Source organism: Lacerta agilis, chromosome 3 (assembly GCF_009819535.1).
Source record: "Lacerta agilis isolate rLacAgi1 chromosome 3, rLacAgi1.pri, whole genome shotgun sequence".
Lineage (NCBI taxonomy): Eukaryota > Metazoa > Chordata > Lepidosauria > Squamata > Lacertidae > Lacerta > Lacerta agilis.
This window is the reverse complement of record NC_046314.1, coordinates 28,938,436-28,962,079: the sequence shown is the minus strand read 5'-3', so window position 1 is coordinate 28,962,079 and position 23,644 is coordinate 28,938,436. Positions and strand designations below refer to the sequence as shown.

The 23,644-nt window shown below is 42.0% G+C and overlaps 1 protein-coding gene across 3 annotated transcripts in view; it reads left to right on the top strand.

Moving 5' to 3' along the window:
* The window catches only part of NBAS (NBAS subunit of NRZ tethering complex), a 181,098-nt gene that overhangs the window by 137,354 nt on the left and 20,100 nt on the right, over nt 1-23,644 (top strand). For all 3 annotated transcript variants that reach the window (XM_033143129.1, XM_033143127.1, XM_033143128.1), the window contains 7 exons: nt 1,039-1,149; nt 3,884-4,134; nt 6,140-6,474; nt 11,343-11,564; nt 13,713-13,915; nt 15,213-15,302; nt 20,287-20,482. In XM_033143129.1, coding sequence (XP_032999020.1) covers nt 1,039-1,149; nt 3,884-4,134; nt 6,140-6,474; nt 11,343-11,564; nt 13,713-13,915; nt 15,213-15,302; nt 20,287-20,482 — 1,408 coding nt within the window. The remainder of the gene's footprint in view (nt 1-1,038; nt 1,150-3,883; nt 4,135-6,139; nt 6,475-11,342; nt 11,565-13,712; nt 13,916-15,212; nt 15,303-20,286; nt 20,483-23,644) is intronic.

The window sequence follows — 23,644 nt, the reverse complement described above, 5'->3', positions numbered from 1 at the left end:
TCCCCCTTCCCACAGATACATTTAAAAGACTGTAGAATATTAATCAGCCATAGGCCTGGTTAAAGAGGAATAGTCTTGCCTGGTGCCTAAAGGTGTACAGTGGTACCTCAGGCTACAGATGCTTCAGGTTACAGACTCCACTAACACAGAAATAGTACCTCGGGTTAAGAATTTTGCTTCAGGATGAGAACAGAAATCGTGCAGTGGTGGCGTGGCGGCAGCGGGAGGCCCCATTAGCGAAAGTGGTACCTCAGGTTAAGAACGGTTTCAGGTTAAGAACGGACCTCCAGAACGAATTAAGTTCTTAACCCGAGGTACCACTGTATAATGAAGACACCAGCCAAACCTCCCTGGGGAGAGCACCCCGCAAATGGGGAGCCACTACAGAAAAGGCCCATTCTGATGTTGTTTTCAGCTTTGAGCAGGGGAATGTTCTGAACTATAGCTTTAGTTACTCAAGGCCACCAAACTTATTGGTAAGGCCACCAAACCTGCTGAAAAAGACTTCGCTGTCTAGGGGCTTGGTCAAACCTTATACCTTCCATGTTGCCTGGTATTCCTTGACATCACATGCTCAATAAGAGGAATTGTGAGATGGGGAAAGGAATGGGAGTGTTTATGCCCTGGAGGGACTTTGCTAACAGTTAGTAGTTCATGTTACAATTTCATGATTCTTCTGTATTAAACTGATGAAGTTTTCATGCTCAGCTACATAAATAATGCCCTATGGTTCAAAACAGCAGCAGCCACCTTTACTCTTAATAAAGAAATTGATGAAAAGTGAGTGTTGCTTTCTCCCTTTTATTGTTTTTGAAACCTCTCTCTCTCTCTGTGAGTTCATCACTTTCTAATATATTATACTTTGGGGAGAAATGAAAGGTGGTGAAATTATTGCTGTTGGGCCTGCTTAGGGAAATAAGACGTGCCGAAAAGTGACCAGTTTTCTTCCTTAAACAGTTCTCCTATTGATTATATCCTAGAAGCCTAATCAAACAGGGTTTTCTCCCCACAATGTATTTTATTGTTTCTCCTTAACAGAACCCTTGAAGAAAATGTGTATAGGATAGCTCTCTCCTTGGCACAACGGTACAATGTCCCACTCTGGGAAGTTTACATGACACATCTGGAATTCCTTTTCAGTGACAGCGGGTAAGTGCAGCAACTCATTCTATTTTGCTTACCATTATTGCTGAGAGCCCAAGCGAGATTTAGCTGAGGCAGAATTCAACAAAGTCATTTTCTGTCGCTGTTCACTTAGTGCTTTTGTTTGGTGAGCTTTTCCCTAAGAATAATTGTGCAAACCTTCTGTTTCCAAACAGTTAAGTGTAAATTATCCAAACCTTTCCAGTTTTGAGCAATCAGTTGTCAAGCTGCAACCAGCAGAAATGTGATCATTTATTTGTGTTGAAGGTTCTTTATTTCATCCTTGAAGATCGTTAATAAAGCTAATTGTGGAGTGCATTGTGCAATCCGCTTCGTGATCAAACTTATTTCTTGAAGTACTGCAGTCCAAAATGTGCAACCAGCACCAGAGATCCACCACATCTGGCACATAATCCCAATATATCTGCAATCCCTCCAGCCTAGCAGTGAGGCCTGCGCATTAATCTTATTGCATCTTTGTAGCATCAAATACCACCTATGCATGGTTTTAAAAGAATTTTCTCTACCTCGAGCCAATACAAAGTCACACTCTTGAGCCAGCGGAGTATTGAATTTGGTTGTTGACAATGAATATTATAAACACCTGTAGCCATTGATTGAATAGAAGGTACTATTTAGTGGCTGGTAAAAACAGTGTATTTGCATCAAAAGTGGATGCTGGCATTCTCCGTGTTGAATTCTAAAATGCTATTTAGCATTTGGCTAAAAGTCTAGGATAAGGTTTCCCAAACTTGGGTCTCCAGCTGTTTTTGTACTACAACTCCCATCATCCCTAGCTAGCAGGACCAGTGGTCAGGGATTATGGAAATGGTAGTCCAAAAACAACTGGAGACCCAAATTTTGGAAACCCTGAACTAGAATATTGGTTTGGTGGTAATCAACATGGGTTTAGCTAGGCTTGATTGTATTAAGCAGTAACTGATGGTGTTTTGTGTCCCTCTTCGCTAAAGCGTAACTGGCAGTCCATAATTACGATATCCTGAATGAGGATTAACTTCTGATATCACCTTTGTTTTAGTTTGTTGTTCTAATCTATTTTAATGTGTTGTTAGACGTTGTGTTATAGTTTGTGTTGGGTTGTGATGATGGGGTTGTATTAGTTTATTTTTCTGTTGCAAGCCACCTTAATTTTTACTTTGCCTTTTGGCAAAAATATTCATCACCATCATCCAGCACCTGTCCATGTAATGTTCAAGATGTGTGAGTTTTTCAGCACCTCTGTCTGCCTTTTCCCACTGGAACCTATTTGCTAGCCTAGGCAGAAGAGGTGTCATCAAAAAGTTAATAGGAGTGGGGAGTGAACAGGTTCCATTGGTCCTTCCTCGGTCCACACCTCACTGAAATCTCCTCAAATGTCTTCTTGTCCCACTTGAACCATAGAGTAGAAAGCTACAGACAAACTGACCGGGCTATGTAGGCTTCATTGCCTTTTTGACACCACCAGCCAATTCTATCCCTATTAAATAAGATTTCAGCAGTACGTGGGCAAGTTAGCGGAGTCAACAAAATGCCCAGTGACCACATGGCTTAATTAAACACACACACACCAAACAAACAAACAAACAAACCACCCACCCAACGTGTTTACTAGGTATTAGAGTGAATTCTGCAGCAGTAAAGAAACTTTGTCCAGAAGTATTGACAACAGGATGGATATTTAAATGCTTAACCTTGGAGCAGAAGCCTGTTATGCCCGTAGCACAAACAAAATCCCTATTGGGCAAAGCAGGCGACCTAAGGAACAAAAGATGGGAGCAGCTGGTGAGGAAGGGAAGGGAAGCTGGAGCAGTACCAGGTGGTCACCCCCACAAGAGGAGAAGGAAGCAGGGGACACGCAGAATGGTGATGGAGGTGGCAAGGGCCTGGGGGATGGAGGCAGATAGCAGCCAGCCAGCAGATGAAGCCTAGAGGGAGGAGGAGGGCTTAAGGAAGGATAGCTGAAAGCGGAATAAGGAGGTACAACCGAGTGGGAACCGTGAAAGCATCCAAATGATTGAGCCCATATTTGTTAAGGGGGGCGGGAATCAACTCCCTGCTAATTTTGAGAAATTATAGCTCTTTGATGCAAGAAACTATTCACCTAAGAAAACGTGTTGTTTGTTTCTGTTTTTGTGTAATGCATATTTCTAAAGAATGTTTTCCTGCTCCATTTTGGATTTCTCTTTCTGTTTTGTGCTTATTCTCCCGGTGCTTTCGTTCCAAATTGGTTTACTTGCCAGAGTAACTATTAAAAGGGTGTGTGCGGAAAGATGAGTTTGCGTGATATATAATTTCAGAAGTCTGCAAAACACCAGCAAATTATGAGTTAGCTTGAAAGCTTGATTTTTCCCCCCCTAAAAAAATCGTGAGAGGGAAAGAACTTGAATACCCACCTCGATGAGACATTTGTTACAATGTAATTATGAGCAAGCAACTTAAACTTGAGTTTTTGTCACTAAAAAACATACTCTTAAGACTAATACTTGTTATAACTGTCAGTTGGAAAACCTGTTCATAATTTAGTACCACTTGCTTTGTAGACAACAGTCTGCAATTTTACTGGCAGTGCAAAGTAACACCCTTCATGAAAATCCTTCCATGCGTAATCTTGATGTCTCAGCCTCTACTACAAAGTTAGAATGTGGAATTTGCATGATAGCTATTGACTTAAGTCGGGAGACACAAGAACTTGTGCCCTGTTCTTTGCAATGACGAATTTTTTCCCCATTTTCGTACACAGTTTATCCACAACTGCTATAGAAGAACGAGCCCAAAGTCTTGGCCTGTTTGAGACTTTGAAAACAATTCCTGAAGCCTTTCATGAACATATGGCCAAATATGTATACCCGACTATTGAAGGCAGAGATCATCAACGTTTGCTGTATTATTTCACACTCCTTGAGAATTGTGTCTGCCCTGAACATGTGAAATCAGCTATCAAGCCCGAAACACACATACGCCTGCTGAAAAAATTCAAGGCAGTTGCACCAGGTACACAAAGTTGGCATTTTGCCTTTTACATTTGTATCTGCTAGGCTCATTTCTTTTTTCTCATTCGCCAAATGTGATGTTGGTCCTCACCTCATTGCAAGAGGGAGGGGCGCTCTGTTGCAACAGCAAAATGTGATGTTAAAATGGGTGTTCACGCATCTAGTATACGTTGAATATGATATTTTATAGCAGTTGTAACATTTATTTGTCGGGAATGTGCAAACACTTGAAACTTGCTATATCTGTATTATGCTTAAAACTTGAATTAAGACTTGCTTTTCTTCATCGACATAAAACAAAGGAATAAATTTCAAACTTACCCAGAAAAAAAAATGCTTTCCTTTGCTTTTGTGTAGGATGTTTATGGTTAATACTTAGTAAGTAGGTGTCAGCCTCCTTTGTATATTTTATAATGTGCATCAAATTTATGGTGCAGTGGATTGATAAAATTCTAAGAAACTTTATCAATACGTTCTCATGAAAGCAAACATCATGTTTTAACTGCATGTTGGCCGTTTTGAAATAGATCTGGTGAGATTTTGGAATTGGAGAATGGACTCCTTTTTAAATACTAAATTTTGTAACAAGAAATGTTTAAGAGCTGCTATTGTTTGTGTCAGACTAGGCATTATATTGTGACATATATGTGCTATTAGACAACATATGTGTAAAAAATTAATATGAAAACGGATTCAAAGATTCTCCTCTTAACTATTAGTACAAAACAAAAACTGAACCTATCTAAAACAATGCTTTGTGGAAGCGCATAAAATAGCTGTGAATTGGTAGCCTGGATGGAAACTGTGAATTGATAACACCAACAAAAACTAAATCTGTATCAGCTTTGCCTTAAAGGAGAGAGTTTCTGCTCATTCAAATCAGGACACCCAGTTTTTGCCAATCACTCTTACTGTGTCCCCTCCAGATATCTGTTCCTGAATGTTGTGGACTTTCTGGAGCAAAATGAAACATGACATGAAGGAGTGCAGGGGCATTTGAGAAAACTGTGTGCTATCCTTTGCACAAGCAAATCACTTTCTGCTAAGGCAAAGCCATGAATGGATACAACCTGGGGGATTTTCCAGGGGCGGAGGAAGGGGGTGTGGTGGGTGTGGGCCGCCCCATGTGTCACCACTGAGGGGGGTGACAAAGTGCCAGGCGGCACTCTCCTGGGAGAGACGCAGTGGCTTGGGCACGCGCAGGCTCCGCACTGCCCAAACATTCCGCCCACTGCTCCCCCCCAGCTGTAGGGCAACTGAGTAGGAGGAGGCAGGCAGACTCTGGAGGCCCTGCAATGCGCCCCCGCCCCATGGGTGGCACGCCTCACCCTGCCCTTGGGCGCGCCGCCCCAGGCACCTGAGCAGCTTCCTCCACTGCTGGGATTTTCTGAATTTGTGAAAGTTCAGCCTTAAAAAAAGGAGGACATGTTACATATATTCAAGTGTGGAGGGGTAGGGAGGGACCTAGATGTGAGTAACATTCAGTTGTTAAATTTCTTACTTGCCCTTCACTAGCCCTAGAATCAAATTGATGGTTTTGCTAGCATTCCCCCCACCTTCTCTTACACTCCCCGCCCCATAAACTCCAACCAAACCATATGCAAAAAAAGCAAAACCTTGAGGCTGCAATCCTGTGCATGCTTACCCCTTGAACATGATGGGGCTTATTTCCGTGTAAACGTATGTAGGTTTCTGCTGTGATCCCCCTAAAACAGACTAAATGGCATGCGATCACGGGAGCATCAAGCTGTTTCTCGTGAGTCTTTGGGCATTCCTGCCTCCTCCTTTTTAATGCATGTTTTGTTCTTTAAGTGGCCCTTGCACAACACAGGTTTTCATTGCCAGATGCTGGGAATTAGTGCTAGCAAGGAGGGATCTTCCTGCAGTGCTAGTAGGTCTCTGTCACCCATAGATAGCGGTTCTTATGTTATTAGAGTTTGCTAGTTGCAATACTTTTATTTAACGATCTAACTTAAGGACTTCTGCTCATCTCTTTCCGCTGTTAGGTCTCAATTACAAAAAGCTTACAGAACACAATGAGAGTCCCCTGGAAGCTTTGGATCCTGTCCTCACAAGTCAAAACATTTTATCCATTTCCAAGCTTGCTCCTAAAATCCCAGAAAAAGATGGAAGGATGCTTTCCGCAAGCTCTGTCTATGCCATCTGGATCAAAAAACTCTTCTGGGATGGGGACCCCCATCTTATTAAAAGAGCTCCAGAAACCATGGCTGAATGGTTGCATTCATATGATATCTGTGCCAAGTACTTCGATAGACTCCACCCTGGAGATATTATCAATTTCATAGATGAAATTACTTTTTCCTCAAAGGCTGCCACCAAGGTAAGTACACGTTTACAGCTGCATTGTGTAAATTCAGATATTTCATCTGATGTGTTCAACATCTTTGCTTTGCACTGGGATATGTATGAAGTTCAGCTTTTTAATTGGAATATTTGCTAATGACTTAAAGAAATTACAGGGCTATATATATATATATATATATATATAGCCCTGTAATATATAATTAAAAGGTAAACAGAGGTAATGTATTGGCACACCCCAAACTCCAGGTTCATGCAGATTTCTGCTGGTTCTAAATATTTTTTATCATATGCTATGTAGTCTGGATGCCTGGAATATTGGGTTGTATGCAGTTGCACCCATCCATGAATGTAAGAATCCCCCACACCAACTTTCATGCTCGGCGGCAGAGTTTCATTGGATGCAGGAAGAAGGAGGGATTGGATAAAATCTATCCCCCTTATGTTAGCAGAGGAATCAGGAGCCCTTCCAAAAACCTAAATAATTGAATTCAATTCATTATGTGGCCATGACCCCGCAAAGATGATTTTTCAGTTGAACTTTCAAAATAACATAGAAACATCTATCTTGGATTAGTCACAGAGGATTCCTAACAGCCCATTATGTTAGTTGATTATGCAAATAGCCAAGGGGGCTGGCTTTGTCCTGCTTTTCAAGCAAGAATTCGAATAAACTTCTCACTTGTGTGCTTCCTGTGGCTCCTCTAGAGAACAGCAGCAAGAAGCAGTTTAGAAGATTCCAGATTAGATTAACAGCATCTTGTTAAATTATTTTAACTGACTAATGGTGATTAATCTACCTATTGTGTCTTTGAAACCATGGTTTATGAAGCTGGTTTGCTAATAATAGAAAAAAGCACAGTTAAGATAAGCTGCAGTTTAGGGTTTCGGTGGTAACTGGAAGCAAAAGCTTCTGAGTTTCTCATTATTATTATTACTACTACTACCACTAATAATAATAATAATAATAATAATAATAATAATAATAATAATAATAATAATAACTTTTACCCTGCCCATCTGGCCAGATCTCCCCGGCCACTCTGGGCAGCTCCCAACAGAATATTAAAAACACGATAAAACACCAAACATTAAAAACTTCCCTAAACAGGGCTACCTTCAGATGTCTTCTGAAAGTCAGGTAGATGTTTATTTCCTTGACATCTGATGGGAGGGCATGGCCCCACTACCGAGAAGGCCCTCTACCTGGTTCCCAGTAACTTAACTTCTCGCAGTGAGGGAACTGCCAGAAGGCCACACTGAAGGAGGGGAGGGGAGAATATGAGCCTAAGTCTCACTGTGGCTTGTTCTCATCATTCTAAACTATGGTTTAGTATGATATCTAAAACATAGCCTTTGTGCGAGAGCACCATTTTCAGCTACAGTATAGAACCCGATTGAATGCAGTTGATAAGAACGTGCAAGCTGGTAGCTTGTCCCTGATAATAAAGCTTAGGGGTGAAATTTCATTTATGTTTCTAATCAGTTGCCTCCTGCTCATGTAAAAGAAGGCTACATTTGATCCTTTTTATACATTTTGCATAGTGGGAGCAGATATCCTTTACCCCTCCCCCCCAAAAAAAAATCAAAACCTTTTCAAAAAAGGAAATTGCTTTTCACATATTTTGCAAAATGCAGGCAATGATGAACTGTAGCACTATCAAAATGTATTATCACCAGGCAGAAATGAATGTACAATTAAAGCCCTAGAATTCTTCTTTTAAATGGACTAATCTCTGCTTTCAAGATCATTGTGGCTTCAGAGCATGGCAAACACTTTCGCTATTCTTTAGCATCCAACAAAACAATCCAACTGTGTGCATAATGTGACTGCCTGTATCACTTTACCCAGATTCTGAGCATTTTAATGCACAGAGAAGACAAGGGAAGGGTTGGGAACTGTTCTCCTTAAAAAATAATGGATATGTTAATAAAAAAGATAATTTGCATAATACGTAAGCACCATATCTGCTTTCTTATGCTTGAAGTATAATAAGGATTTTTAGGGCTGGAAACCAGAGTTCCCATAATTAGAACTCTGCTCCCGAAGAGCTCCCACTAAAGGAAAGGGGATATGGTCTCCCCACAGTTTCACCTACCCCTTGTGTCTCTTGAAAGCTCTTCCAGAGGATGGGTTGACCCACTGGAACAGCATGGGAGCTGCTTTTGGGGCTGCAGGTAAAAAGGGAGACTGGCAAAAAAAAGAAAGAAAGAAAGAAAGAAAGAAAGAAAGAAAGAGCCCTGTCCCATTCCCAGTGGGAACTCCCCCTCGAAATCAGCTCCTCTTATCCATTACCTCCATGATCTGATGCAGGTCATGTGAACTCCAGGAAAACTGTTTTCCCCTCCACACATACAGTGTTCAGTACAAAATAGCAGCTGGTGTGGTTTTGTAAAGGGCAACACATGACCTAGCACCTGCTATCCAAATTGGGGCATTGATGAGGGGTTGGTTCCTATGTACATTTCCGTAGAGTGGTATTAAGCCCAAACTTGATTTTCAGCGGTGACGCTTAATGCATTTATCAAGTGGTTGAATATGTATGTGTGAACCCAGGGAACAAGAATGCCCTCTCGACTACATCTGTGCGCCTTATCCTGAAGATCAGGGGTCAGCAAACTTTTTCAGCAGGGGGCCAGTCCACTGTCCCTCAGACCTTGGGGGTGGGGCGGACTATATTTTGAAAGGAAAGAAAATGATGCAAGAGCACCACAAGCCCCGGTGGCTGCTTACCTGTGTCTTGCAAGTGGCAGGGACTGGCAGCGGAGGGACGATGAGGAAAGGGCTCCGGAGAGGGGCTGCTTAAAATGGCGGCCACTCGACCGCTGCTGCTGCTGCTGGCACCAACAAAGCCCAGCTCCCTTCCTCCTCTAGGCAGGGCGGGGAGAAGCCAGGAGGAGGGAGGGAGGAAGCGCCTCCGCCACCGTGGGAGGGAGAGGGAAAGAATGCACACACTGGCAATCCACGCGGTGATTCCCTGACAGTCTGCAGGCCAGATCCAGAAGGCAATTGGGCCTGATCCAGCCCATGGGCCTTAGTTTGCCTACCCATGCTGAAGAAGCGTTCCCATGGCTTCTGCACTTTTGAGAGCTTGTCTGTAAGCGTTTGTACATGGGCAGCACAATTGTATACGTGTCTACTCAAAACGTACGCGCCCCACTGAGCTTAAAGGGGACTTGCTCCCAAGTAAGCATGCCTTTTCCAGCAGAAGTGTAGACAGTAGAATTAAGAGTGAGGCCCCTTTATGTACTGCCCCAACCCCCAACCCGACTTAGGAGTCTTGCCTGGAACCGACAGTAACATTTTCCCACCTCTCCCTTAACTTTCTTCTGCTTGGTGGGTTTTTATGAGATCACACTGCAGAGCAGGGGAAAGATCTTGATTTGGGAGATTTAATGTACGATCGTTTTTATTTGTTTGTTTACTTTATAACAATTATACACCGCTTGATTATAAGAAGGGGGAAGCCCTCAAAGCTGTCTACGAAAAGATAAAACGATGAACATTAAAACATAGAAAAACTTAAAATACTAAAACAGATTAAAATTCAAGGCAACTTCAGGAGCATCTGGGTAAGCTTGTCTAAACAAGAATTCTTTTAGCAGACGCCGGAAGGAATACAGTAACAGTTGTGCTTTAATTTTTTATGTAACTGCTCAATTTGTACTGTATTCTCTGCTCTGCGAATTAAGTTACTGTGATAATGTTTTGGTACGAGGCGATGAACGAATGAAACATAAACACATTCCATGTGTTTTGCAGACCTTTTGTTATATGAGCATTGTTCCTTGGCCTTGGCCTTTGGAATGCGTCAGGGTTATTTGCAAGCTAAATAAATAGTTATGCATTAGCTTACGGAAAGCACATTACAGCACTCTGCATGCTAAAAATGCCACATAAAAGATGAAGACAGCCCAATGAAGTACATGAACTGGAATTTAGCATGCATATCGGGCATTCAAGAACTATAAAGCCTGAGGATAAATGGGCCAGCGGGATAAAAACTCAATTTCTCTTTCTCCAGGCCAGTGGACACACTGCAAATGAATTAAAAATAACTCACCTTGTAGGAGGTATACTCAAGAGTAGCTTGCTTTGCTATTGAGGATAGTTTATGGTTCAGGAGTGAGGTTATAGCTGAGAAATGTTTTTTAATATGTTGGTGGCTTTCTGGGGCAACAATTTATCGCTCGCAGACGACGGACACATACCTGTGGCGCACTGCAGCCCATCACCTCACCTGAAACAATGTGGTTTTGTGAGGTGGCGCATCCAATCCTAGGAGTATAATGAAAGCCGCATTGTGTAATTGGCTGGAAACCACTGTGCGCCTTTGAGATAGATTCATTAGAAGAAGAAAAAATTGAATTGTACAGGCCTTCTGCTGCCTCTCTGCTTAGTCACCCTTTTTGACATGAATATTTAACATGATTTTTTTTTAATCATCTTCCAATAAGAGTGGAAAAATTCCAGCTGGTAGCTTCAAATGAATTTTTGAAACTGTTTAAAGCATATACAAAGTTATGCCTCAAGATTGTTACAGACTATAATGCTTTAGGAGAGGAAGTTATTTGTGTTGGTTCTTTTTTTTAAAAAAAAAATGAAGACTTTTAAAGTTAGATAATGGAATCGCTCAAGAAGATGTAGGCGTGACAAAAGAACGAGCTAACATTGGATTAGGAACTTGAAGGGAATGGCTCTTTTTTTAAGTAACAGATCCGCTCTCTTTCACATTTTCTGTTATATTTAACACCTTCTTGTCCTTTAGAAGCAAAGACAATTACCTGAATCAGTGTTTATGTATTGCTCAGCTGCTCATTTGTATCCAGATACACCTTGCATTGCATGTGACAATTTATGATGAAACGTGCATCATCTTTTTTCAGCTGTCGGTTGATTCCCGGGTAGAGATGACGAGGAAGGCTATTAAGTCAGTGAAACACATCGCCGAAAAAGCTGGGAAAAGGTCCTCTGAGGGAGACCATGCAGAAGACGTGCCTGGCAGGCACGTCACTTATGAAGATGCTTTGAGTCACCTGCAGCAATCTCTCGCACATCTGGAAACACTTAGCCATAGCTTTATTTCTTCCCTAAAAAACAGTGACCAGGTAAATTATTTTGTTACGGAAAAAAAACCTGACCAAATCAGTGTTACACATAATAATTATTTGCGATGCTGAACACAAACACACATGCACATTTCAGAAGAATGGGTTGGCTCACTGGCAGTATCATTTTGGAGAACTGTTTTTAGATATCTTATATATTGTATGTTTATTGTTGTGAGCCACCTTGCAACATTTAATGATACTACTTAATGTTTAGCAGTCTACTCCCCGGCCCAAATAAATTGGTAACATATCTGCATGGTTGATAAGTCATCTGCCTATATGTACTTGTTACCCGTTTCCCATTTTTATTATTTTATTTTATTTAACACTTAGTGGCTGTTTCGTTCCCACCTCCAACTGTTCTGTCTCATTCATGTTGTTTTACTGGACTTGTGGGTTTCATCAAAAAACTGATTCCCCATTCCCTTACCCCTGTAAACAGTTCCTCAGAAATACAGCACGGGGGGGGGGGGGGCAGGTATGAGAACCTTAGCTTTCAATGTACCTTTAAAGTTTCATTCTTTGAATACATGAGATACCTATGGTAGGTACATTTTTGTACATTTTTGAAATGGATATTTTTTGACATGGCTCTTTCAGTTAACAGGGTTGTATCTATTGGTGACTGGATTTGATTTACTATCTCCGGTTAAACCACAGAGCTTAGGGCTTGCTGATCAGAAGGTCAGCGGTTTGAATCCCCACGATGGGGTGAGCTCCCGTTGCTCGGTCCCAGCTCCTGCCCACCTAGCAGTTCGAAAGTATGTCAAAGGTGCAAGTAGATAAATAGGTACCGCTCCGGCGGGAAGGTAAACGGTGTTTCCGTGCGCTGCTCTGGTTCGCCAGAAGCAGTTTTGTCATGCTGGCCACATGACCTGGAAGCTGTACGCCAGCTCCCTCGTCCAGTAACACGAGATGAGCGCCGCAACCCCAGAGTCGGACACGACTGGGCCTAATGGTCAGGGGTCCCTTTACCTTTTACCCACGTAACAGCACACCACCTACACTGTTCCTGATGGCTATGGGGTCTTCTGAAACAGAACGGGAGATGGTGTAGAGGGCTGAATTGAGGGTGGGGTTCTGTGAAAATCAGGTGCCTTGACTTATGTGAGGGAAAGCACTTTCTGCTAAGGCAAAGCCACCATTGGAGACAACTGGACAACTGGAATCCTTTCTCCATGAATGTTTCTGGAAGAAGTTAGCTGAGAACCTCCTGAAACTTCATGAGAACTTAGCCGCAGTTGGAGTTACTTGACTCTGTTTTGACCCACCTGACCTCCAATTAAATAATGTTGGCAGTGTTGAGTTAATATTTTATGGGGTTGTATCCAGCATAGCACTGTTATAAAGAATTGATGACGAGGCTATACTGCTAGCATCTTGCACAAGGAGATCCGCTTGGGCAAGAGGTTCCACGGGTGGAAAGTTTGCATTTCTATGCTCAATTTGTAGATGATAGGAAAGTAAAAAAAGTAGTGTCTCTGCTATGCAACTTTGAGAAATGAACCCCCACTACCTTAAAGGCCCTTGCTCTAGCGGACTGGGAGCATTGGATACAATCCCTCCAGTGGTGCTGTGGGTCAGTACATCTGACTGTTAACCAGATGGTTGGAGGTTTGAGACCACGCTGGGATGGCTGTGGGCAGAATTCCAGCATTACAGGAGGTTGGGCTATATGCTCCTCGGGGTCCCTTTTAACTCTACAATTCTGAGTCTAACCCAAGGCCACTTAATACTTGTATTACATTATGGTAGCCAACTATGCAGTAACATCCTTTGGACACAGCTTATCACATCAAATCCAGTTTCAGGGTGCTGTAAAGCCCACTTATACTAAAAGCAGTAGAAACTTGCACAGAAATATGTAAGCATGGAAATTCTTAAAACAGCATTATGAGTTTCTAGTCCTATCTGATTAGTTCCTGAAATTGCTTTGTGCAGTGATGGAAGTAATAACTCCTGTTGTAATTTATTGGTGTGCAGTCTAGAGCTTTCTGTTTCGAGTGTTTTGGTAAGGTCTTTCCTTGTGTCTTCTTCAGTGAGCAATGGAATCTGAAGTTTTAATTAAGGTTGACCTATTGAACATAAATCCTGTGAAGGAAAAGTTGACTGCCCCATGTGCATTTAAAATACCTCTCTCTCCAGGATATACTAAGAGAATATGGGCACCAGTATGATTTATCCCGGTCAGAAAAAGAGAAAATCAATGAGCAAGCTGTAACTATGTGTATAGATGGTCAACCTCTGGATATGATACAGAAACTATTGGATGTTGCTGTTGGAGATCTGGGACTCTCACCTAGCGATATAGTAAGGACAGCGGTAAATAAAGTGGTGGGTGCTTTAAGGTAAGTTAAATTTGCACATACACAGACCTTTGAAAGCGTATTCTTAAATTTAATTGAATGCTTAGGTTTTCTTTTTACATGAGGCCCACCTAACCCACATTCCATTAATGAAAAGCTCTGAAATATATTTCCTGGATTCAGTCCAACAAACGAAAGCAAACCCCACCTATAAACTAATCAGGAAACACCTGCCTAAATTGTCATGTATTGGCCAGAGAATGGCAGTCATTTCTAGGTTTGACACTGTGGGGTCAAAGACAGAGAAGGCTATCCAACTTGACCTCCCCTAAACCACAACCAACATTACTTCAAGTATCAAGGCGTTTCCTGGGCCTGCTGTGGAAAGGGTGAACAAGGTGCTGCTCACCTTGATTCTGGAAGTGCATGCCCACTCGCTGCTTACCCCGTCCCCTGATCCAAGTACCTAGTTTCATAGCCTGATGAAGGAAACCCACATGTGGGAGAAATGCGCAGGCTGACAATTTTTCCACCAGGGATAATGAGACTGGTAGTTTTGTCCCAGGCGTGGAAACACGCTTGAGGACCCCCTGCCATTTCCACTGCTGCCATCTTCTCCCTAGCCTAGGGTTGCCATATTTCATGAGGTAAAAATCCTCACACAAAGTTCTTGAGCCCGAGCCACTGCTGATCCCAAGACCAAGCCAGAGCCCAGGAAGACTGAGACCAAACCTGAACCAGAGCCACATACAATTTTTTCCTGAAAACACGGACAATTGCTATAAATTGTGAGAATCCCCCCAGATGGGCATGTTGGCCCCCCAAAAGAGGACATGTCTGGGATTTCCTAGATGTATGGCAATCCTGTCCTTGCCTGAAGATAAGTTTTTTGCAACATGGCAAAGGAATAGAAGGTAGTGAAATTTCTGGTGGGGGCTCAAGCATTCATGAGCCTTTTGCAAGCCCTCGGTTCAAGCACTAGATTCTGTTTCTCAACACACAATCCATTCAGCAAAAGTGGTTCGGGAGTCTGACTTCACCGGTGAGTTTTATGGTGACTTACGGCAAGCAAATACAATAAAACTCTGGCAACAAATTATTCCAGTCTTCCTCCCTTTGGCATAATTGGGGGTCTGGCATTATGGCTTCATATTTCCTTTTTTATTTGTTGTGACAGTGATAAAAGGCAACATCCACGTAGGAAAACGTGCCATTTGCCATGATTTGCTGCTAGATAAATAGCATGGAATTATACACTCTTAAGCATTAAGGATTCTGAAAAGTTTCTTTCTGAAGCGTGTATTTCTACAACCTTGCTTTTGTTTCTTTCCCTCGATAGTGAAAGCGGTGGCCAATCTCCTTTCAAAAAAGATCCTTTCCAGATATTAGAAAGTATTGTGTCTGCGGTCCACACGAGTGCTGAAAACGGGTAAGAGCTTTGTAGGTGCATCACAAACAGAAGTACACTTGTTAATCCTTTGTGAACTATATTTGTCCGGGATGTTAGAGTGGAAGCATTGTGGTGCTGATCCCCCCCCCCTAGAATTTGTATACTCCCCACTATGCTCAAAATGCAGATGGTGATAGGGACATGAGTGAAAACCCCACCTCTCTCTCTCTCTCTCTCTCTCTCTCTCTCTCTCTCTCTCTCACACACACACACACACAGAGGGAGGGAGGGAGAGAGAGAAAGAGAGAGAGAGACCCATACCCATCCATCAGTCCTGCAGGTCTACTCATATTCAAACTGAAATGCACGAATGCATTTGACACCTTTCACTTGACTCCTCCAATTGCAAAGTCATGCCAAGCATGTGAGTTCCACTAAAAGGCAGTGGGCCTTTTCAGTAGTGGCACCCTCCCACTGAGATCCAGCGCCAAGCGCTTTCTGGCAGTTCCCTCACTGCGAGAAGTGAAGTTACAGGGAACCAGGCAGAGGTAGTGGCGCCCGCCCTGTGGAACACCCTCCCATCAGATGTCAAGGCAATAAACAACTAGCTGGCTTTTAGAAGAAATCTGAAGGCAGCCCTATATCAGGAAGATTTTAACGTTTGATGTTTTATTGTGTTTTTAATATTCTGTTGGCAGCCGCGTAGAGTGGCTGGGGAGACCCAGCCAGATTGGGGTGTGTGAATAATATATTATTATTATTATTATTATTATTATTATTATTATTATTATTACAGTGGTACCTCGGGTTAAGTACTTAATTTGTTCTGGAGGTCCGTTCTTAACCTGAAACTGTTCTTAACCTGAAGCACCGCTTTAGCTAATGGGACCTCCCGCCGCCGCTGCGCCGCCAGAGCACAATTTCTCTTCTTATCCTGAAGCAAAGTTCTTAACCTGAAGCGTTATTTCTTGGTTAGCGGAGTATGTAACCTGAAGCGTATGTAACCTGAAGCGCATGTAACCCGAGGTACCACTGTATTATTATTATTATTATTTATTTATTTATTTATTTATTTATTTATTTATTTATTTCACTCATTCAGAAGTCTGGTTAAATGAGCATTAAGGTCTCCTACCATTGACCACTGTTTCTGTGGTAACCCTGTTCAGAGGTTCCTATTTTTGTTTTTTTGTTTCCTGTTATTATTGCAGCTTTTAGCTCTACCTTGATATATCAGCATAGCAACAGACAATGCTCAAAATCAATATTTTATGAAACGTTATTTACCTCCGCCTCCTTTCGTTCGCTGTAGAGAACCAAATATAAATTGCGTCCTTCAGGATGTTGCTGTCATTTGAAAAATGAGTCTGGGTAACTTTTGAAACCAGGGTCTCTACAGTTTCCTTTTTAATTTTTCAACTTTTTAATTTACGTTTTGAATGCCGCTCACTCTGAAGCCTCATTTCTAATTTAGAACCAATTCTCCGAGAGATGGGGCATAAAGAGAATAGCAGGCGCCAATATTTTTTTTTGAAGTTTTCGCAAAATGATAACTTAAACTGTCAGCTCATATTATTTCAATACTTCCAGACAGGTTGAATTGGTGTTTTCTGACTGATATTACTTTCCCATCTGTCTTGTTAGGATGAATATAGCAACCGTTAGTTACAATATAAATCACATTCTACCTGCAGCCTCTTTCCTTTGAAAAGCTCGGTGTCAGTTTGAAATATCGCCAATGAATACTACAACATTATTTACGCATTTATTTATAGCCGTTTGGAACTCGTAAAAGGACAAAGGGATAGGGAGTTGGAGGGGGGAGTGTCTAAGATGAGATTCTTCTTTACTGCTCCTAGCTCAGTCAGTAGAGCAAGAGATTGTTCATCTCAGGGCTGTGGGTTCAGGCTCCATGATAGGCGAAAGATTCCTGCATTGGACTAGATGATCCTCATGGTCCCTTCCAGCTCTACGATTCCTGTTGCACCTGAAGCTGTTTGCTGCTTGTTGAAAACTTTGTACAGTATTAGACATAAAGATGTCCGACGACCAGTGATTCCTTCTGGGTAACTGGCGAATTGCCTCCTTCCTAATTCTCTTCCCTGTATGTGGTTCTACCAATGCTTTGCTTTGTATCAGCCTCTGGGATGTGTCCATTTGAACCAAGTTTGTGATAGAGCACATCAGGCTTGAAACAGTAAATGTGGGTTTGAAACAGTAAATATACGCGATTTCACTTAGATGTGTGGTACCTCAGGACGTAACCCCCGTGTAAATGGGGAGTTGCTGGTATCGAAAATGTTACTGTCTGCTTTTTAAAATCTTTTTATTCCTTTTTATTTTTTAAAGTTATTTTACACTGGAGTGTAAACTGCTTAGAGATATTTTCTGATTAAGTAGATGGTGTTTCCTGCTTGGCAGGGGGTTGGACTGGATGGCCCTTGTGGTCTCTTCCAACTCTATGATTCTATGTATGTATGTATGTATGTATGTATATGGTGTATATGTATGTGTGTGTGTGTGTGTGTACACACACACCTCTGAGGGTAATTAAAAGATGTTTAGAAGAGGCAGCTTCTCCTGTCACAGAACCAAAGATAATGTTGTTGAGGGCAGAGAAGAAGAGATAATTATTTTATTTAGTTGTGGGCATATTCACCGAGAAGGATTAACGAATTCATGATGGTTAAAGAGCTGTTTGACAGTGGAACAGTATCCCTGGGAGGTTTTGGACTCTCCTTCCTTGGAGGTTTTTAAGCAGAGGTCGGATGGCCACCTGTCATGGATGCTTTAGCTGAGATTCCTGCATTGCAGGGAGTTGGCCCAGATGACCCTTGGGGTCCCTTCCAACTCTAAGATTCTATGGTTCTGTGAAACAGAACCTCTGTATCTACCCAAGAATCAGTGAATTCTTAGAAGGATCTTAAAGCCTTGATTATGTCCCAGAGATCTGTCACTGACCATCTGGAAGTGGAATGCTCAGCTTATTAGGCTTTGGTAGGACCCAGAAAGAAAGCTGAGTGCTTAAGCTAGGATTCTGATGCCCCATGAGTGTGCCTTTCATGATCATCATAGGTTTGCTGCTAGATGACCTGTAGCTGATTTTAGTGCAGAAGTATTGTGACATGAACTCAAAACCTATAATCTATCCACTTCCTTTGCCAAGCAGGGTTTAATTTTGCTGACCGTTGTTGAGCAAAGACTTGTGCTAAGACGGATAAGTTGCCATAACATTTCCTATAAAGAAAAAATAAGTTACGTGCTAATTAGTTGCTGTGGGACACTTTTCCTAGTGCACCTATTCTAGGGAAGTAGAGATACGCATCAAAGAGAACCTTTTGCATCAGTAGTTCATTCTCATGCAAATAAGGAAAAAAAGTCAAAATTACTTGCTGCCACAGAGGAATTTGTGCAAGAGCTTCCAAAGCTAACACAGAAGCAAGGAAGCTTTTATGCAGATGCCTTTAGTAGTAAAGGGAAAAGGGAAATGTTGGAAATGTTTTTATTTTAAAAAAAATCATCTCCCCCCCCCCCACTATTTTGCTCCTGGGCATTATAGTTGGTTTCTAGACAAGGAAATATTATGTCATTGAAGTTTTGGTGTGTTTTTCTTTGTCTATTGATCTTGTGACTTCTAACGTATGAAATAAGAAGAATTTAAAATTAGACATCAGTATCTTTGCTTGCTGATTAGAGTGTTTGGATCAAATATTTGAGTGTTTGATCTCTGCATGTTCGTTGGTCACAAGCGACTTTCTTAAAAGGGCTTTTTTTGGTTTTTAGAGAGCTGGTGGAAGCTTGAGTTGCAGTCTCTTTGTAGAAGTGGCTGTCGACATGCCTCGTGTATCTGTGCACAAAAAAACCCTGAAGTGCTGTGAAGCACATTGATTTCACTTGTCTGCATGCTACTTCTACAAATGTAGCTTTTGAGATTCACTCGAGGGGCAGATAAATTAAGATATTAAGGGAGGATGCACATGCTCAGCGAGATTATCTCCAAAGAGATCTTTGTGGAGATTCTGGGTCAGAGGTGGGTTTCAAGGACCCTTAAACATAACCCCCATAAATCCCATTATTTTGGACACTTAAATACTTGCAAGGTGGTATCATCATCATCATCATCATCCCTGGAACATAACTCCCACATAAGTTGAGAGTCACCTGTACAGAGACACGACTTTGGTTACCCCACACCCCATATCATATTGCATACTGCTTTTGGAGAGTTCCTCGTTTTCAAATCATTTTTGCAATGTTGTAATGAAGTGCCCAGAAAGGTTCCTATACATTTAATTTGGAACCCAGTCTCAATAACTTGTACATTTACTGCATGGAAAAGCTGAGGGTTTTTTTTACACTTAGAAATCTAAGTGCAACCATCATATCAACCTTAAAAAAACCCAACCCTTCCCTTTATCACAGATGAGTGTACAGATCTGCTTCCACACCTTGAGGGGTTACTCATTTTGTGGAGACATATGATGGAGCTTACGGATTAATTTCTTGATATACCTGGGAATTTTCTGGTTTAGTCCTTTCAAACCACTGTGGATTATCTTTGTAGATGTTCTGAGTGTCAGAAACATTGTCTGCTATCCAGACCTATTTCTAAGAAGATTAACTTTGAACAAAATAATGTAGCAGTCAGTGATTGTCAGCTCTGCCCTTTTACATGTAATTTTTTTGCATGTCTTAATTTTTACTAGTCTTCATTTTTAATAACAAATATTCCTGTTACATTCATCATCAATGTAACAAAATTTAATTCTTAGGAGTATAAAAAGAATCAGGTCCTTACTGTACACAGTGCTTTTTTCTGCGGGTGGGGTACGCATACCCCTAAACATTTTGTGAATCTAAGTTTGGCCTCATTGAGGGGCAGTATTTCGATATGAGTAGAAAAATGAGAGTATCCCTAAACATTTTTTAAGGGAAAAAGCACTGCTTGTAGAACACTTATGTGTGTGTTATAAAATTGGATAAAAATAATTTTTAACACATGTGACTATTGATCTGATTGCAGTGAGAACCTAGTGTCTTCAGATGATCTCTTGGCTTGGCTTAGACCATTCTGTGGAGATGATTCTTTGCCTGTGAAGCCCCGCATTAAAGTCCTGCAGATTTTGGAGCAAGCTTTTCACCTTAGTGACGAAGACAGCAAGCTGCTCATTCTCTTCAGAACTCAAGCTGTTCTCAAGGCCTGTTGGCCCCAGACACAGGTAGGCCATCTTGAATGGTGATGCTTTAAAACGACTCTGGGTTGCCTTTAAAGAGAGGACAAACAATTTAATGTATAGAAATTAGCACTAACTTTGGCTGTCAGTGAATCAGTTTCAGAATGCTGGGGATGAGTATACTTTTCTTGTCATCAAAAATTATTATATTAAAAAATAATAATAATTGTATCTGTTCACAACATTGGCTTGTCCGTGTAGTCCCCATCCCTCATATCAATGTATGTTGCGATTTTTTCATTTGATAATGGGTTCCCGAGCAGCATTTTAATGAAACATAATCATTATAAATGGAGGTGGGGGGATTAAACTAGAAAGAACAACTGCAGCTGGGTCATATATCATGAAAAGTTGTGAATACAGTGTGGATCGTTGCTATTGCATTGTGCATAATAAGTCTAGATGAAGAGCCCAAGATCCAAAAAGTCTCAGAATAACCAAACTAGAACATCCCCTTCCCGTGCTTTATGTAATATTCAAAACCATTTGCAGCTCCCATATTATTACTGGTGGGAGTTGGGGGTGTATGGGCTGGAAGCATTCAAATCTAATAGGGTTCTGTAGCTCATGGCTTCTTTTTCTTTGTACTTTATATTCAAGTATGTATCGCTCCTGCCTTCAGGGTCTGTTTTGATCCTACTACGAAGATTATGGGAGTGGTCATTTCAGGAGCAGTCCAAAGCATTTTGCTACCTGAGGCAGAGGAGCAAATAATCTTCAAGTCAACACCAGCCAACTTATTCTGATACCCGAGACAGAAAAATCTCACAAACCCCTCTCCCTGTCAGTAAAAAGGCAGTAATAATAAACTAACAAAATCTGTTGCAGGTTTTCTCAGTCTGCCTCATGGGCCAAGAGATTTGCATGTCCTCATTTTACATTTGATGGCTTAACTCCCCAGATAATCATTGTTCTATGCTGATTGTCAGCATAGACAATAGACACAAGGATTGCTCTACTGAGAGATCCAACAGTTAGATATTCTGCAGATAGCTTTGTCTTGTGGTAATAATGAATTATTACGAGGTTTTGAAGATATACATTATAGAGGACATTTCTTTCAGAAATACTGGAATGTCATATCTGTTTAACCCCAAAGATGACCAGTAGAAAGGCAAACTTATTACTGGTGATATCAGAACTATATACTGTACTTTTCCGTTTATAAGACTAGGTTGTTCTTTTACCAAAAAATTAGCTTTAAAATTGGGGCTCATCTTATACATGGGTAGTGCTGGTTTTTTCCCCCTTAATTTGGAACCCTCAAAATATACATGGGGTGTCTTATACACAGAAAAATACGGTACATTGGGAGGGGGGCTATTGGGTTGTTTTTATTTTGATTATGTATTTTGTGGTTTTATATTTTGATTTTATTCTGTGAACCGCCCTGAGACCTCTGTGTATAGGGTGGTATATATATACCGTATATACTTGCGCATAAGCCGACTTTTTCAGCCCATTTTTTGGGCTGAAAAAGTCGCCCTCGGCTTATGCGCAAGTGAGGTGGGCGGTGGGGAAGGAAAAGCAGAGAGAAAGAGCTTCTCTCCGCTTTCCTCTTCCTCCCCCCACCCCACCGGGAAATGTGCAGGACGGGGGCATCTTCTCCGATCCCGTCCTGTGCGTTTGCAGCTGTCTGCGAGGTGGTTGGGAAGGAAAAGCGGAGAGAAAGAGTTTCTCTCCGCTTCCCTCCCCCCCACCCCACCAGGAAATGCGCAGGATGGAGATCTGAGACGCGTCTTCTCCGATCCTGTCCTGTGCGTTTGCAGCTGTCTGCGAGGTGGTTGGGTAGGAAAAGCGGAGAGAAAGAGTTTCTCTCCGCTTCCCTCCCCCCCCCACCCCACCAGGAAATGCGCAGGATGGAGATCTGAGACGCTCTTCTCCGATCTCTCGATCCCATCCCGTGCGTTTGCAGCTGTCTGCGAGGTCCTAGCGCCTCCAGACACAAGCTGGAAGGGTAAAGACGCCTCTGCCTCCACTCACCAGCAGAAAGGCACAGAATGGAGGATCGGAGAAGCACTGCACAATGCTTCCCCCTCTGTCAGTTGGGGGGGGGGAGAGAAGTGGAGAGAAGCTCTTTCCTGCAAAAGGCACAGGACAGGATCAGAGAAGCAGGGGGCACTGGCTTGCCAAGGGTTAAAAAGGATTGAGTGGGATTCCTAGAGAGGTCAGGAAATACCAAGCCCACCTACAAAAGGAGGAGGGGGCCTTTGTCTCTCTCTTCTGCATGTGCTTCATCCCTGGCGCCTCCTGAATCCAGTGAGTCTCTGCTCATCTTGCAAAGGGTCCATTGGGGAGAAGAGGGGGGTCCCTGGGATGAAGGGGAGGGTGCAGGGAGGACCCCCAAGTCAAGGAACAGAGGCTCTTGCCCCCCTCCTCTCTGCAAAGCCCAGGAGGAGGCAAGGTTACAGGAGCTCTGCAACTCTTATCTTCCTTTGGATCCATTCACAGCTTGGCTGTTTGGGAAGGGAGGGTTCTTTGGGGAGGGAAGAAAAGGGCCTGAAAATAAACCCCCTCACACTCAGGAATCAGTCCCATTTATTGATAGAGGTTGTAGGGGGATGGAAATATTGGACATAAAATACACCAAAGAAATAAAAAGGAAAGCCTAACTGTTGGAAGAGGGGAGGGGGCAAATAAAAGAAAGCGCTTATTCCTGTGGTGCAGAGTCAAGCCTATGGAACTCCTTGCCCCTGTTTTTCTTTGAAATAAATATTCAAAAACATTTAATCTACTGATGTCTCAATTAATGTAATTTTATTTATTTTTATTTTTGAAATTTACCAGTAGTTGCTGCATTTCCCACCCTCGGCTTATGCGCAAGTCAATAAGTTTTCCCAGTTTTTTGTGGTCAAATTAGGTGCCTCGGCTTATATCTGCGTCGGCTTATACTCGCGTATATACGGTAAATAAAATAAAATAAAATATCAGAGTCGGGGGAAATACTTATCCATATACTGAAGCCTTTGCCATGTAAATTAAAACATTTCACCTCTCTTTGGAGTTTGAGGGTGAACACAAAACTTTGTATGTTGTAATAATCAGCACTTTGTATTTTGGGTTTGCGAAATGCCTGTGACATAATTACACATTCCCATTGTCTGTTACACTTTTCTAAATAATTATTCCATCCTTCTCTTTGCCTCC